Raw genomic sequence first — 17,684 nt, forward strand, 5'->3', positions numbered from 1 at the left:
ATGCATACAGTTGTGTGTTCTTGCTTTTAGGTGGTTGTTCTCGCACAACTCGACGATGCGAAAATTTGGTTCTAACATAATTTTTCTAATCTTGTTTGCTTGTCCTACATCAGTGGTTTTCCAGCGTTGCTGGAGGTTGAAAAAGGTTATTCTTGTTCTGATGTTAGTGTTTTTTTTTTCTTGTTTGTGTACTCGGAGTTTCTTTTATCCAAAATTGAAGCATACATGATTTAATTTGGTACATGATCTGATTTGATATCTGTGTTTGAGTGGTGTGGAACACCACCTGATTTAACTCAAGGTGCCATGTAGAGGATAATTACCAAAGAAATACCAGGGTGTTATAAATAGGTAAAAGTTAGAGAAATAACCTTTGCTAAACACAGGAGCAAAGCAGGTGCAAAATATCACACTATAACTTTAGTAGCTATAACACAAAGGATGACAGATAAAGAGAGGGAAGGAGATATATTGATATGTTGTAAAATCGGCAGTGTGTGTGCAGTGGAATAAATAAAACAAGACACAAAATTTATAAGGTTCCTCTACAGTCAGTGTGACTGGAGTACATCCTTGAGGCATCAGCGGTGCTTTCATTTATAATCTGGAATAATAGGAGTACAAAGATAACTCTCTCTATTCTCTCCTTTATTCTTCCTCTCTTTTCTTTCTTCCTCTTCTTTCCTCTCTCTCTCTCTCTCATGTGAGCATTGTGGTTTCTGTCTCTTTATGATGGTCACCTTTTGTGCATAGGGTGTCTTGTATTTATATAGGGAGTAAGAGCACTAAAAGTTGCTATACAACTCACTCCCACTAATAAGATTCCCATTTTTCCTCTTTGCTCTAAAATGATTGGTACAGTAATCCATCACATTATTTAGTGGCCAGCCATCAATGTTTACAACATGATATTGTTTATTTGATTCTTTATTTCGCAGTGTGTTTTGATAACACACGAATCACTCTATTTATAGAGCTACTCCCATGAGAACATCCAAAAATGATATGATGGCTAGTTTTGACAATAATACATAACAACAAATATATCACTATCCTTTTCACATCTTTCCAAATGCATGTGGGATGTGGGTATACTAATGCATGTGGGATGTGGGCATATACCATACAGCTTTTACAACACTCCCCCTTAGATGCCCACATATTAACATCAGTTGCCTCGTTAAAACCTTGCTTGGAAAAATCCAGTGGGAAAAAAAACCATAGCAAAGGAAAAAGAGTACAACTTTACCTTGATTGTTGATATAATGTTATGTAAGCTTATGTTGCCTCGTTAAAACCTTGATAGGAAAAACCCAGTGGAAAAAATCCTAATCGAAGGAAAAAGAGTATAACATGCATGTATCATAGATGCTCCCCCTGAATTATATCTCCCCCTGATTCAGCATTCTTCAAATTTAGTTGATTGGTAAGTCGACGTAATCCGATTCCCTGCACTAACTTCTGAAATGTGCACTTTGGTAAAGATTTGGTGAATAAGTTTGCTAGATTTTCATTGGAACGGATTTGTCTAACTTCAATAACTTTAGCCTTCTGAAGCTCATGTGCACTGAAAAACTTTGGAGATATGTGTTTAGTCTTATCGCCCTTGATGAATCCTTCCTTCATTTGGGCAACACATGCTGCATTATCTTCATGGATGACAATTGAAGTGTCTGTCTTTGAAGTTAGACCACATGAATTCCGGATATGATGGATCATTGATCTTAACCAAGAACATTCACGACTTACTTTATGTAAAGCAAGTATTTCCAAGTGATTGGAAGATGTAGCAACTAGTGTTTGCTTTGTTGAGCGCCATGAGATTGTTGTATTTCCATTAGTGAACACATATCCAGTTTGTAAGCGGGCTTTATCCGGATCAGAGAGGAAACCAGCATCTGCATATCCAGCAAGGATCTGGTCATTTATGGATTTCTCTAAGTAGAAAAGACCCATGTATGTTGTCTCACGAAGGTATCGCAAAACATCTTTGATTCCTTTCCAATGACGAATTGTTTGAGTAGAGATATTCCTTGCTAATAGGTTAACTAAAAAAACTATATCTGGTCGAGTACACTGTGCTAAATACAATAAAGCATGTATTGCACTCAAATATGGTACTTCTAGACCAATGACCATTTCATCATCTTCTTTTGGACGAAATGGATCTTTCTTAATGTCCAAAGAACAAACGACTATTAACGTGCTAAGTGGATAAGCCTTGTCCATTCCAAATCGCTTCAGGATTTTTTTCAATATAAGCTAATTGGTGAACCAAAATTCCACTAGCACATGCTTGATCTGCAGGCCAAGACAATATTTTGTTTTCCCAAGTCTTTCATTTCAAATTCGCTTTTCAGATATTCAGCAGTTTTATTAAGCTTTTCAGAAGTTCCAACTAGGTTCATATCATCGACATATACTGCCACTATAGCAAATCCAAAATTGGATTTCTTAATGAACACACAAAGGCAAATGACATTGTTAATATATCTTTCTTTGATCAAATACTCACTAAGACGATTATACCACATTCATCCAGATTGTTTTAGCCTATATAATGATCGCATTAATTTGATTTAGAGCATACCTCATGATTTGTTAGTTGTTTCAGGCAACTTAAGTCCTTCTAGGACTTTCATATATATGTCAGCATCTAATTCTCTATATAGATATGCGATGATGACATCCATAAGTCGCATGTCAAGTTTTTCTAAAACCACTAAACTTTTTAAGTAACGGAACATAATTGCGTCCATTATAGGAGAATATGTCTCCTCATAATCAATTTCAGGTCTTTGTGAAAAACCTTGTGCAACGAGTCGTGCTTTATATCTTACAATCTCATTTATCTCATTGTGTTTTCTTGTGAATACCCATTTGTAACCCACATGATTTACATCAGGCAGGGTTTGGACTATCGGTCCAAAAACACTTCGTCTTTCCATTTAGGCCAATCTTATCTCTGTTTGCATTCATCAATAGAGCGGGGCTCAATATCATCACTTAATATGATTTCACTAGCTACTAAGAATGCGAACATGTCGTTGATGATTATTTCATTTCGATCCCACAATTTGTTAGTACATGCATAATTTATGGAGATTTATTTGCTTTCATGCACTTCTGTCTCTTCAAGGACATATGTCTCATCAAGGACATTTTCCTTTTCAGAATCATGAATTGGGGATTTATCATTCATTTTCTTTTTTGAATTATTTCATTTGGATTCAGTTGTGCCCTCGTCTTTCTCTTTCGATGGGCTGAATCTCTTGAACCTGGGGGTTTACCATGCTTTAGACGTGCACCAGATGATTCATTTACTACCACTTTATTTTGTCTAACAGGGACATCCATTCTTACAGGTGCATTTGCAGTTGGTATATATGACTTTATCACTTTTGAAGCATCATTAAATGCATTTGGCATTTGATTAGCAATACTTTGAAGGTGAACAATCCTTTTCACTTCATTTTCACATTGAGTGCTTCATGAATCAAAATGAGATAAGGTGGGAACAACCCATGTCAGCTGTTGCCGTTCTTCTGGAAAGGTTTTTTCTCCCCCTAATGAAGGGAAGACTATCTCATCAAATGACAATCCACAAAACGAGCTGTAAATATATCACATGTCAAGGGTTCCAAATATCTAATGATAGATGGTGAATCAAAACCCACATAAATTCTCAGTCTGCACTAAGGTCCCATTTTAGTGCGTTGTGGGGGTGCAATAGGCACATAAACAGCACAACCAAAAACTCGTAAATGTGAAATGTTTGGCTGATGCCCAAACACGAGTTGTACCGAGGAGTATTGGTGGTTGGCTATAGGTCTCAATCGAACCAATAATGCAGCATGCATGTAAGATGGCATGTCCCCATGCAGAAACTGGCAATTTTGTTTTCATAAGCAAAGTGTGAGCTATTAACTAAAGTCGTTTGATCAATGCTTCTGCTAAACCATTTTGAGTACGGACATGAGGAACAGGGTGTTCAACATCAATGCCCAATATCATGCAGTAATCATCAAAGGTTTGGGACGTAAATTCACCAGCGTTATCAAGTAGGATTGACTTAATGGGGTAATCTGGAAACTGTGCTCGCAACTTAATTATCTGAGCAAAAAGTCTTGCAAAAGCTACATTTCGAGTAGACAAGAGACAAACATGTGACCATCAGGTAAATGCATTAACCAAAACCATAAAATATTAAAATGGTCCATAAGATGGTTGAATAGGCCCACAAATACCCCATTGAATTCTTTGCAAAAATGATGGGGATTCAGCATTAGCCTTTAGTTGTGATGGTCTAATTACCAACTTCCATTGAGAACAAGCCTTGCAAGGGTTATTATTTGAGATAGCAATGTGTCTGCTCAATATTCAATGTTCATTAAAGTTGGTAATGATCATATGCATCATGGTGGATCCTGGATGGCCCAGACGGTCATACCAAAACATGTAAACTTTTGAATCAATGAACTTCTGGTTCATGACAGTATATGATTAAACTGTTTTTATGTATGTATAATATAATCCACTCGACAAACCATGCAACTTCTCCAATATACATTTATGGGTATCATTAGAGGTAATGCATAAATAGTCCACATTTTCTGCAATTTTCATTTCAATGTGGTATCCATTTAAACGTATGTCTTTGAAACTCAACAAATTTTGAGTAGATTGAGTAGCATACAACGCGTTTTGTATGGACAATATTGTTCCCTGAGCCTTCAATTACATCTAATTGGCTTTATATTGTTGTTACCCTTAATTTTGTTAGCATTAAGCTTGAGAAATACTTTCGATCACGAAGTATTGTATGCGTGGTTGTGTTGTCTGCAAGACAAATATCTCCGTCATTTCTCATGTTTTGAGAATAACCACAATTTTTATCCATACTTTTTGAATAAAGGGGATCACAGTTAAAAACAACTTATTCATAAAAGGAAATTGAAATGCCACTTTTATTGAATTGAAATGCGAGTTTTAAACTACACGTTCAGAATAAAAAATACATCAAACATAAGTGATTCAATCGGACCGGTACACTTCATTCCCTCTTTCCATAATGAATTATGAAGCATTTAGGTGGGTTGTGTTTAACTGCCCTGATAAGTTGAGCACTAGATCAGGTATATCCATTGGTCTAGCCTGATCGAGGAAATTGATCTCGACACCCCTCTCCTTGAAAGAGGTTTGATATAGATCCACTAGATGTTTTGGGGTACGACAAGTACGCGCCTAGTATCCATTCCCACCACACATATGGCAGGCTCCTTCAAAGTTTCTAGGAACGTTGTTCATATGCACTTTGCCTTTGTGGCGATTTGCATTCTTAAAGCTCGGGCCTGAATTATGCCTTAGAACATGTTTGTGAAACTAGACACCATGGTTCTTGCTTTTCTCGTTCCATTGGCCTCACTTGTGGCTACGTCCTCGTTTGTAATTATTGCCACGAGAGGATGTGGTATTCCCTTCAAAGGAAACAACATTCACTTATGGGAATGGTGCCGATCCAGTCGGGACTGATGATTCTTCATCAAGAGTTCATTATTTTGTTCAGCTACTAGGAGCACAGATATAAACTGGTTGTATTTAGTGAAGCCTCGCTCCCTATACTGCTGCTGCAGAAACACGTTGAAGGCATGAAAGGTGCAGAAAGTCTTTTCCATCATATCTTCCTCAGTGATGGTTTCCCCACATAACTTCATCTGGGAGCTAATTCTGAACATTGTAGAATTTTACTCAGCCACTAACATAAAATCCTGGATCCTTAGGTGAGTCCACTCATAACGAGCTTTTGGAAGAATCGTTGTTTTCTAGTGATTGTATATGTTTCTCAATGCCTTCTAGAGAGCTAATGAATCTTCAATCGTTAGGTACTCGCTCTTTAGTCCTTCATCAAGGTGGCGACAAATAAAGATCATGGTCTTCGCCTGATCTTGAGAAGATGCACTGCTTTCCTCCCTAATGGTTTCTCCAAGATTTCTTACCTCCAGATGGATCTTGGTATCCACTACCCAGGTAAGGTAGTTCTTCCCAGTAATGTCCAAGGCAACAAAATCAAGCTTTGCCAAGTTCGCCATTTTCTTTTTTGAAAGAAAAATGAGATGTGTAAGAACTTGCAATAATATGTATTCCTGGAGGAATATAGTGTTAGAACTTCTGGTTCTTACAAATTTTTCATTTTGATATTCAGGCCAAAATGATAACCACTCGAAACTTCAGGCTCGAGATTTACACGATTGATGATAAAGGCGATTGTACCGCACCATTCTCATTGAAGTAAGCATAGGATGGGCGATTATTTCGCACCACTCAAATTGTAGGAAAATTTAAATATGCAAAGCAGGGTGGGCGATTATACCACACCACCTAAAATTGCAGTAAAATTAAATAGCAGGCAAATTTAAATATGCAGGGTGGACAATTATATTGCCATCTAAAATTGCAGTAAAATTAAATCTACAGTCCAAGATGAGCAATGATACTGCACCATCTTTGATCGCAGTAAAATTAACATAAATAAATACTGGGTTAGTAATCAGGAACTACACCAAACAAGAAATCATATATATATAAGTAACTATGAAATTGAGAACGAGAAGCAGGAATGGTGCAAACAGTTCATCACGAGGGTATATCCAGCAGGTGAGGCAAAGAAAGAAGAAGAACAGTAAAATTCTAGTAGGAAACATTTTTTTTCTTTCGGCGAAGGGAAATGAGAAATGGTTAGTGAGTCGTGCTGATAACGTGTTATAAATAAGTAAAAGTTAGAGAAATAACTTTTGCTAAAGACAGGAGCAAAGCGGGTGCAAAATATCACACTATAACTTTAGTAGCTATAACACAAAGGATGGTAGATAAAGAGAGGGAGGGAGATAACACATAGTGTGTTTTGATAACACACAAATTACTCTATTTATAGAGCTATTCCCATGAGAACATCCAAATATGATATGATGGCTACTTTTGACAATATTACATAACAACAAATATATCGCTATCCTTTTCACCTTTTTCCAAATGCATGTAGGATGTGGGTATACTAATGTATGTGGGATGTGGGCATACACCATACAGCTTTTACAACACTTGGCTAAAATTGTTCTTCCGTACAAATTTGGATAGGGATTTTTCCTTCCAGTTTGCTGGTGTTCTAATATTCGTTAAGTATAAATAGCATGACCATACATTACGCATAATACATGTTTTCGAAAACCCCACGGTGTGTATGAAACAAACGTATCCATTTCGATTAGGGTTCTCTTTTAATCCAAAGGCTAAGGGAAATGAGATGTTATCATTTTGTGCATAAGCATTACACCCTGGGGCCTGGGGCACTGGCTTGAGGGACAAGACCAATAACAGTCACAAAGATTCAAAAAACCACATTTCATTAAAGATGCAACAAATCTAGGAAACCATATTACCAAAACACAACATAGCTTTCGCTGAGCATGCCGACTCAGATTTATACAATTCCTATAGATAATCGTAGGCAATCTGTTTCAAGTTTTGGTGACGAAAACAACGCTCTGTGGCCTATCTAACTTGAGAAACTGGTTATCAATAGTGGTATAATATATATGAGCAGCATGTTTATATAAGGGATGCCATACTATTTTTCCATCCAAAGGATCTACGCCGTGCTTTTGGGGGTGTGAAACTAAGCCCGAACATTCCCTTGAGGGCCTGCCCCTGCTCTACGAACATCACCAGCTTTGCAACAATGGCGGCGCTCTCTGTAATGTGGTTCATATTATTTGTGTTACTCCACAAGCAGTTGGCCAGCTGCAGCCTCCTGCGCTTTGAATCCAGTGCAATACCCCACTTCTGGAAGAGTCTCTTTCTCTCTTCTGCCGAAAACCTTTTCTGCATCAGCTTGCTTAGCATTACTCTCTCGCGACCAATAGCTTTCATGCTGTGTCCAAATACACATGTTGCATCCATAAATCAGAACAGTATTTTAGTTAACTTGTGCATGAAATAGAAGTTAGCACAGAAACAAGACATTATTCAAAAAATAAGAACGACATCGAGTAAAAAGAAAGAAAAACAGACACGAGAGTGAACCTTGAAGCGAGTGTGAGCGCCTGACCATTTTCAACAGCTTGATCTCCACGGGAAAAAGTTTCCTCGAGGAAAGATAGTCTCCTAAGTTCTACCTCCATGTAAATGGAATCTGTTGGATCACCTTTGAAGAGCAAGAAAAAGTAGGTTCGATGGACCACTGATATATGGCAAGTTTGCCAAAGTTCAAATATGGCCCTCTGCTGTCTCTCAAATTCCAGTGGCCAATCAGAAGTTTCTGATAATTCCAGCATTGGATCTACTCCTACATCTTTCACTTTCTTTTCAAACTTTTCCCCCGTCTCTTGGTCCTAGCATGCACATACAGATCCATGTCAAACAAAGCAAAAGATTTGTGAGAAGCTGACTTGCTCAAATGCCTTCCAATAAATAAATGAAAATTATAGTAAGACTATTCGTAAATAAGTTGGAGAGAATCGACAAAATTAAAGACGTTTAAATGTTTCAATAGGTAATGTGGCTTGCGTGGATTTAAAAATGCAAATGTTGCATTGTCACCCCAACTTGTTGATATAAAAATTATAAACTTAAAAGTGTGAATCTTAAGAGTAAGACTAATGCATAATATTTCACATTCTCATGAATTTATCACCTTCAAGGATATGATCTAATTTACTATGACAAGCAAAGACACACACACAAAAAAATGACAGGGTTTTTTAGTGGACAAACTACAAATTAAGGCACATTCTCACCTGACTGTTGACAAGTTGTCTGTCATTCTCAAGATTTTTGGCCATTTTCTTTAGTCCCGTGACAAAAGTACGAACACTGGTAATATCCTCATCTGCAGTCTGTCCTCCTAACTCATCCACGGCACTCCCAAGGGAAGATTGAGAATCATTTCTTGACAACCTTGCGTTGGAATCATAATGTAATAGGGGCACCTTCCTCCCACTAAAACCTTCTGGTCTCCCAGGAAAGCTTTTCTCAAACCAATTAGGTGGGGTTCTCTCTGATTTATCCGGAGAAGATGAGCCAGCCATGAGATTTTCTCTACAACTCCAGCTCCTAGTTAACTTTAAGCTTCTAGATTGTTTTTCAGGGTAAGGATTACCAAGAGAATCAATGGTCATCTGTACATCATGTAGTCTCTGCTCCAACGTGCCATATGTAAAACCACTTAGCATCTGACTCCCTTCTCTATCTGCATTCACTGGGGTTGATATCATTTCTTGACCTGCTACACTTGTATCCCCAGATGTTACTTCACTTTCAACAGTAGATAAAGCAAGGGATCCAGAATTATTGTCTGTGCTTGACTCTTCCATCTCAATACAGCGGACTTCTTTGCAGTATTCATCAGTATCTTCTGCAGTCCCACCTGCGGGATACTCTAGACTCTGGCATGAATCAGATCTAAACTTCTCATTAATCTGTCCGTATACCTCCTCGGGACTGCTCTCATCACCGTCTCTGTCATCAAAATGAGGATTGCTGAATTTTCTGACGCCATTCATATAATGAGGATCAGCCACACTTGATGATACTGAGCCTTCATCATCTGACACATCCCCGGCATTCCACTTAGGATTAAGGTTATCTGAAGGCTGAAAGAGAAGAAATAAGTGAGAGTTAGAAAAATAATGGTATATATAACATGTAATTAATCTCCATAGTCCATAAGCAAGAATATGTACTTGTCTGGAATCGTTATCCTTTCCAACCATCCGCAGTAAATCCTTCACTCGTGATTCAGCAAGATCACGTTGCTTTTTCAGCTCTCTAATTTCCTTGTCCATCTGAAAAAGGTCACATGTCATGTCTTGGTTTAAATGCATTCAGTTAGAAACTTGCTTAAATGAAAACATGGTTGCAGATTCCAAATATGGGCGTAGATGAATTCAAAGCCTACAGCAAACTTACACCTAAGCTGAGTATATGAGTCAAGGCAACCCATTTTATGATCTTATAAGAAGCACACAATTAATAATGAAATCGTGTAGATGCTAGGTACATGGAGATTTCCTTTAGACCAGCCATTTGATATAGCCATACTGTGATCAGAATGATTTTTTTTCAGAATAAGGAGGTGCACTATTTTTTATGTTGGGAAGAAACTTGGAGAAACATGTATTTGTGAAACTTAGAAGCAAATTCAATACATCTAAACTGCTGTCTTCCAGACCTATCTTCTCTTCTGAAAAGATATTCTTTCAATTGCCATCTGTTACTGGTCTTCAGAAATGTCAACATAACTGTGTGCTTATATTTAATTCCCGTTGATAGGTATTCTTCCCTAATTGTAAACCTTCTAAGAAATCGAACCCTTGCCTTTTCAATCTGAAGATCTTTCTTTCTAAGCAACGCTGGGTAATCACAAGTTGACGAAGGAGGTCCAGGTGTCCTCAACTCACTCTCCAATCTAGCCAGCTCTTTCTGTAAATGTTTAACCAGGGCCTTATCTGACATGACTACATTGACCTGTGCTTTTGTAGTCACTTCTTTTGCACAACAAGCAAACAAAAGAGTGTTTCTTGTTTGCTCAACATGGCTTCGTGCAGGGCTCAAAGTGCAAATGATGGCTGTTCTAGCATTACCACCCAAGGCAGGCTGCAGTATGCGTGTTAGCTTTGAATCTCTGTAATTGACGTGGCCATTCCTTCCTTTACTGCATGGAACAATATAACTAGATTTACAAATCACATCACTAGATAAAATATCTTAAGGAATAGGGATGTATACTCAAGGCCACTGGGGATACAATAGTAAATCTAAACGAATAGTGTCATTATCTCTTCAATTTATTCTTTTATAAAAACTCACCTTAAAATTGTATTTCCTGTATTAATAAGAAAAATTTGCCACATTACAATTTACAACAGAGATAAAGATAAGGCATGTAATTGTAGTTCAAAGAGGTTAAGCCGTTTTTGCGCTTCACTGCAGTTCCCATCCAAGAAATCAAATTTCACTTCTGCTGATATAAAGTGATTTTAAAAAATTATATTGAAAATAAATATCGGATTTGAAATCAAAGATTCAAAACAGGTTTGTAAACATGGACGTAGATAAACATAATTAAAAAGAAAGTGTCAAGAATAAACAATAATATACTACACCTTTGCATGTCAAATGAACTTGGCAAAGTATATGACATAAAGGAAGGACGGATTATACAAACCTTAGCTTGCGAATAACAGTGCTAAGAGTTAGTAAACTGCGATTAATGTGGCAGCCTTCTTTTAATCTCATCCCAGCTGATAATGCCTGGGCTGCACGCTCGCTTCCTGCCAAGTCCACAAAGTTCTGCAACAAACCCATGACTTCTGAATTTAATATCTACTTAATATTGCAAATGGAAAAAATTAAATTAAATTAACGGATACAGTTTTACATATTCTACCAAATATCCAATTTAGAAGTAATTAAAATATACCACGCTAGCTGCAAGGGTGGTTGAATTGCCCTTGCCTAGGAACTCACGAGCAGAACTTTCAATTGCCTACAAGTTAAAGTTGGGTTAAGCAGAGAAGTTGAAAGCACTCCATCTGAAATGAATATACACTTATCAAAGAAAACCCAAGGGGAGGGGCATACCAATCTAATAATTTGATGTGATCTAGAGCTTTTTTCGTTTAATACGGTCTCCCCTATCTGTCTTTGAGCTGTAATAGACACAAACCATTAAGATATAACACTTTATGGTAAATGCAGTACTTTCTCAAATGCTTTACCTTCGCAAGTAGAAAGGAGTTCCTTTAAATGGCTCCAGTCCCTCAGAGTTTCCTCTGTGATTTTCTCTATTATGGTTCCCCGCTGAAGAGAATATAGAAGTGTTAAAGCAAAACTCATATATACATGAAAATAACCATCTCAAGAAAATAAAAGTAATTAAATGGCATCCACCTCAGGATCATCTAGCAGCCTAAGTGGAGTATTATCTGTGCTTAGGAGGTCTCTAACAGCTTCATTGTATATCTCAATTGCTGAAAACTTAACAACAAAAGCTCGTTCCTCATGCTGAAAGAAATAGAAAACTTTATGTTAGTGACATTTGCAATAGAAACTATCTTGATATTATTAACGTCTGCAAATAAACAGTAGTCAAGTATTAAAATTGAAATGAAGCAATGAACTTGTTAGTAATTGTTCTTACCGCATGTATATAGTCAAATATTTCTGCTACTGTAAACTCTGTTATACCATTCATGGTGTACGTTTTCCCACTGCTTGTTTGACCATATGCGAAAATACTTGCTGAGAAAGAAAACTTTGGTGTAAACTTTTCACTAATTACATAAAGTAAGGTATCAGAAGAATGTCAACACACAGATCTATATACTTACAGTTGATACCATTGACAACTGAAAGAGCAATTTGTTGGGCTCCTTCATCATAAACCTGCCTTGTAGAGCAATCACCTCGAAATACTTTGTCTACAATAAAAATATGAACAAAGATAAATAGATAAAATAGATAAGATGTGTCCCATATATCAATGGACTATGACAAAACTATGCATTCCAAGAAATTCAAGCAAAGGCCAGTGCTGGATATTAATGGTAAGCAGATGTTCCATTATAATCTCAGACTTAAACACCTAAGAGGAATTACAGTGAGTACGCTGTATACAGATGTCCCACTCTATACAGATGAATATATTCTTACCAAATGTATAGGCAGTTGGAAATGTAGACCCTTCCCGCAGCGTGTTTCGGTATAAGATGGTTGTGTCGTTGATGCATTCCCAATCTGCTACTTCATTTGCTGCAACCTCCTTCTCACTCAGAGGCCTCAACCTCACCAAAACCAGAATCTTCTCTTCGCGAGCACTTGCTCCTTGCATCTTCTCCCACTTCACTACCTCTTCCCCACCAATTGCCCCCATTATCTCACTTTTCCACCCGATACTCTTGTCAACCCAACCACCAATTAATCAAAGCTTAACAAACTGAAAAATCCCATCGAATTTCTGAAAGCGGAAAAAACAAGCTCGGTGTTAAAGTACTCCAAGCCACTATCATTTCCCATAATGCAAGATGATTTAAATGTTAAACACAGGGTTGTTACACTTGCCATAAATTAGGCCCGTCATTACCAAATTATCTGCAAAAAGAAGCTAAATCATGGGCATTAACCCAACCACCTCAGAAAAGGCAAAAGATGCATAAAGAATGCTAACTAACTACGGGTCACATCCGCAACAACAAGCTCAAACATGGGTTTAAGAATTTTAACCCATAAACAACAGAGAATTAAAAATAAATAAAACACCCCCAAATGCCAATCACGTCCTAAATCTGCAACCACAAGCCATTCGTGGCCAAATCCAACCACCCCCGGAAGACAACAGCCACAAAGAAAGTTAATTATAATTTAAAGCTTACTAAGATGAAGGGTTTTTTAATTTCTTTCGTCACGCTCATTCTTCGATTTTAAGCTTCATTTCTACCGCATTATAATAAAGAAACACAATGTCGTCTGTATTATCTGTCATACATCTCCCAACAACGACTACGCTTCAACAGCAACCAACCGAATCCCCACTAATAAATTTCATCAACGGACCACCGAAACGTGCAACATTTCAGAGACAGAGGGTCCCCAAAAGCTTCAAACTTTAACAACCAGAGATTAACCATGAGATCTTACCTTGCAAAGCTTTGTCGTGTTCAGAAAACCGTTACAGCTTTCCCGACGACTTGTCGCTTCAGCCTGCACTGTGAAGCTTTTGCTCCTCTGATTTGTGCTCTGCAACACCAAAGAAATACAAAAACTTAATAATATTAAAAATTAAAAACTAAGAAGTCAATGCAACAGTGACGGTGGCACTAAACCCAATTCCAACGGTTATTTACATAAAATAAAAAAAAAATTAAAATTAAAAAAAAAAAAAAAAAAAAAAAAACCCAGAACAAAGTGCGTGTGACAGAATCGCTGTATTTTCAATTCAGTCTCAGAAAATGCCCCTCCGAATCCGATTGAATTACCTCTTTGGGACAAGAAAAGTCAATGCTTGGGATTGGGAGCTCCTTCTCCGGAGGAGGGGTGAGTAGGAGGAGGAGGAGAAGGCATTAGGAAGAAGACGTAGCTTAAAATTCCAGAGAGTAAGAAACTTGAAGCAAAGATTTACCGACGAGTGACGACCAAAAGTTTACTCACTCAGACGAATAAAGCGAAAAGGAAAAGGAAAAGGAAAAGAAAAATTGACGAATAAAGCGAACAGAAGGGTACGGGAACGAAACGGCACCGTACTGGAGGTTGGAGGAGCTTTCGATGTAACAGTAAAAATTGTGCAACAATATTTTCAAGCAGCCCACGACCAGAGTGTGAAGCTTCTCTTCCAAAACGGAGAGACGAGACGCTTGCTTGCTTTCGTTCTCCAACTCCAGCTTTCTCTGTACGGGTTGCACGTTAAAATTACTATTTTGCCCCTGACTTTTGGTCTTCTCTGGCACGCGAATAAAGGAAAATGCTGGGGAGCTTTTTTGGGATGGAAGAATGGGACCTTCGGATGGGGGACACGTGGGGGGGGGGGTTGTGATTGGGTGAGGTGGTTTGGATTCTGTAACTGTTCGATGATGGCCGTTGAATTGTTCGGTTTTGGGTGGTTGGTGTCGACGGTCGGGATTGGACGGTGGATTGCGGTTGAGTAAAAAGGGAAGAAAGAGCGATCATGTGTAGTTCAAGCTTTATTTGAGTTGGAAGTTGAAACTGAAAAGGAAGGAAAGGAATCATGGCGAAAGAAGATTAAAATAAGATGCCTTTAATGATGCTAGATCAATGTGACTTACCGAAAATAATCATACATTAACATGGCTGCTTATCAAAAACGAAGAAAGTAAGGAAACTAATGAAAATAGTCTGAAAACGTTGAGTTTTAATGATAAGAACAAAATAAAGGGTAAAGTGAATAATATTATGATTTATTTTTTAGTGTAAAAATATGATTTTTCGTTAAAATGAATAGTACCGGGAGCTTTTTGTTAAAGTTTCCTATAAAGTAAGATCATCTCTAAATACACCACAAAATTTGAGATTGGTCAAGTTGGTCTTATTTTCTAATTTTAGTTCTGGTTGGCTTGAGGAGCCTACATTTTATCCTAGACGCTCTTTTTGAAGCAGGAATACTCTGTGATGTAATCTTTCATTTAAACCCTTAGGGGGCGTTTGTTTGCCTGTCTTAGCTCTCATTGGACTAGACTGGATTAAATATTAGTCTAGTGCAGTGTTTGTTTCCTTGCGGGACTAGTGTTAATGAGATTAACTAGGATTCGCTTTCACTAGAGACGTCGCTAACCGGTCTTCATGAGTCCCCCCAAAAACCACGGGATTAGCTAAGAACTTCACTTCGTTTTGCTTGATTCACCTCCTCAACCTCGATTGTGACGGCACATCACATCGTCTTGCTCGATTCACCGCCTTGACCTTGATTTTAACAGCAAAGGCTTCGGGCACGACTTCATCTCCAACGCCGAACTCGTCAACTGCTTCATCTCCGACGATTACCTCGTCGTTTGCGTCATCTGGGTTGGCTGGATTTGGGTCCTGGGAAGCCCAAAAAGGCTATGACCGGGGGGGGGGGGGTGAGCTGATGAGGATTCAAAAAATGTTTTGATTTATTTTTAGTGGGTAATGTTTAATTTTTTTTATAGTTATGATGATTTAATGATTGTTTAGCTTAAATTTGAGAGTGGTTTGGTCAATTTTGGATTGCAAAATTGTTTCTTTGCTAAATTTGCCATTGATGTGTGTAGAGCTTTCGTTAATACTGAACTAGAGAGAAAATGAAGAAGTTGAAATTCTCTCTCTGATTCTCATTTGCAATTCTTTTGCTTTTGGGGTTTATACATATGAGCGTGTGTTATTTCCAGTTCCAAATGAAATTTGTCGAAGTTGAAATATATTTTGATGAAATTGAAATGGTTTATATCTTTCGATTTTTTCTGGATAAAAAATAAATAGAATTTGCAAATTTCAGAGAGAGAGAGAGGTGCGGGGCGATGGAACTCGATTATAGAAAGATAATTTTTAGGATTTTGATTTTTGTGTTTTGGTTTTCAATATTTAGAATTGGTTTTATTAGAGAGATGTTTTGATTTTGAATATTTAGAATTGGATTTTACTGGAGAGACAAGCTTACAACTATGGGTTTTCCACATTCAGTGTTTTATTTGATTCTGGGTTTGAGTTGGACTTTTTGGTTATGTGCTCGACATTCTACATAGAAAATGTGTGATAAATGGTGAGAGAAAGAAAAGATTGGTATAAAAAATATCAAATTCCAAAAATATTTTAGTCCGCTTGCTAGTCCGGCACTGCACCAAATACTTCATTATTCTTATACTGCTTAGTCCATGTTAAGCCAGTCAAACTTAGTTCCTGAAGCTAGAATAGTTCAAAATAGTCCGGTCTAACAAACGCATCCTTAGATTAATCTGATGGGAATTAATCAATAACCTTTTATTTTCCTTTTTACACCCTATCAAATTAATGATCTCGATTAAAAAGAAAAAGAAAAAAAGGGTTTAGGCACCAAACATGAGCCTCTCTTCGTTGAGTTCCTAACTCCCTACAACCGCTGCTACCATGCCCAAGAAAAAGACAAACACCACCTCCGCCAATTTGAACACCATCGACGTGCTCAAGCCCAACCTCGTGGAGCAACCCATGTGCATGGTCCACAAAAACCAGATGCTTTTATAGACCATTCAATGTAAGCGGACGGCTGATGAGCTTGATTGGAATTGACTCAGCAGCGGATTTAGGTCTTATGGGAGCGATTGGGAAGGAATAAACCGGGATGAGCCTTCAAAGGCAGACGAGATTATTGATTGGGGCATGGCAAAGAAATTGATGAAGGGTAAAGGGTTTGAGAGGTGGATTTTTTGGTGGGTCACAGTCGAAAGCTGATGAATGAGATCACTGGGTATATAAATATGTTATGTGTTGTGTGAGGGACGAAGATTTGGCAGCGGTGGCCGCAGTGGTGGTGGTGCTGCTGCGTTTGATTGAGATTCAAAATGGGAATGCCGGTGATAGAATTGAAAGAACTTAGAGGAAGCGGCCGATTCATGTCCGTAGAGGTTTTGTAGGGTGTCACATAAATAATATAAGGCTATTGATTAATCCACGGTCAGATTAATCTAAGGGTTTAAATGAAAGAGGACATCACAGATCCTCGAAATGAGGACTCAGGTGAAGATTGTATATGCCTTTAATTTCATTGAATAAAATTGATACTATGGCCTATCTAAGGCCCAACGTCCCATTTAACTCGTACTTGTATTTTTAACATAAATGAATAGTGGATGTCCCAAGATTTTAGAGTGCTTTTGACGTAGCATGTTTGGGCAGCAAGTTCATCCTTGTTCACACAGAAAGAAGGCTTACTCAACCAAGTTTCTCAGTGAGAAAGAGATTTTCTGTTGCAAGATCTGTAAATTCAACAGGATCAAAGCTCAAGTATGTTGAAACTTGTGAGATTGTGAGTGGGACTTAGTCCCACATCGCCCAAACACTTTCAAGAAGTCTACTTTATAAGTCTTTTCACTCCTTTATGGTTTGAAAAGAATTGGGTCAAAGTTATGGATCTTGGACCTTATACATGGAGGTTTGAGTGTATATAGTAAATGTCAAATATG

The 17,684-nt window shown here is 37.8% G+C and overlaps 1 protein-coding gene across 3 annotated transcripts; it reads right to left on the reverse strand.

Annotated features, from left to right (window-relative positions):
- Window positions 1-7,383: 7,383 nt before the first annotated feature.
- On the reverse strand, window positions 7,384-14,424 carry LOC126584950 (kinesin-like protein KIN-7E). 3 transcript variants are annotated; one of them, XM_050249327.1, is made up of 16 exons: window positions 14,031-14,414; window positions 13,693-13,791; window positions 13,117-13,146; window positions 12,709-13,012; window positions 12,387-12,476; window positions 12,197-12,297; window positions 11,947-12,060; window positions 11,775-11,856; window positions 11,638-11,705; window positions 11,477-11,542; window positions 11,222-11,346; window positions 10,372-10,708; window positions 9,738-9,839; window positions 8,793-9,647; window positions 8,080-8,387; window positions 7,384-7,927 (listed from the first exon to the last, which is right to left on the reverse strand). In XM_050249327.1, the coding sequence occupies exons 4-16, from the start codon at window positions 12,926-12,928 to the stop codon at window positions 7,606-7,608; spliced, it is 2,790 nt and encodes a 929-aa protein (XP_050105284.1). In that variant the 5' UTR covers window positions 12,929-13,012; window positions 13,117-13,146; window positions 13,693-13,791; window positions 14,031-14,414; the 3' UTR covers window positions 7,384-7,605. The 3 variants fall into 3 exon arrangements, with proteins under 3 accessions (XP_050105284.1, XP_050105285.1, XP_050105283.1); XM_050249328.1 differs by lacking the exon at window positions 13,117-13,146 and having other exon boundaries at window positions 14,291-14,424; XM_050249326.1 differs by lacking the exon at window positions 13,117-13,146.
- Window positions 14,425-17,684: the final 3,260 nt, after the last annotated feature.

The sequence above is a fragment of the Malus sylvestris genome, chromosome 10 (genome assembly GCF_916048215.2).
Source record: "Malus sylvestris chromosome 10, drMalSylv7.2, whole genome shotgun sequence".
NCBI lineage: Eukaryota > Viridiplantae > Streptophyta > Magnoliopsida > Rosales > Rosaceae > Malus > Malus sylvestris.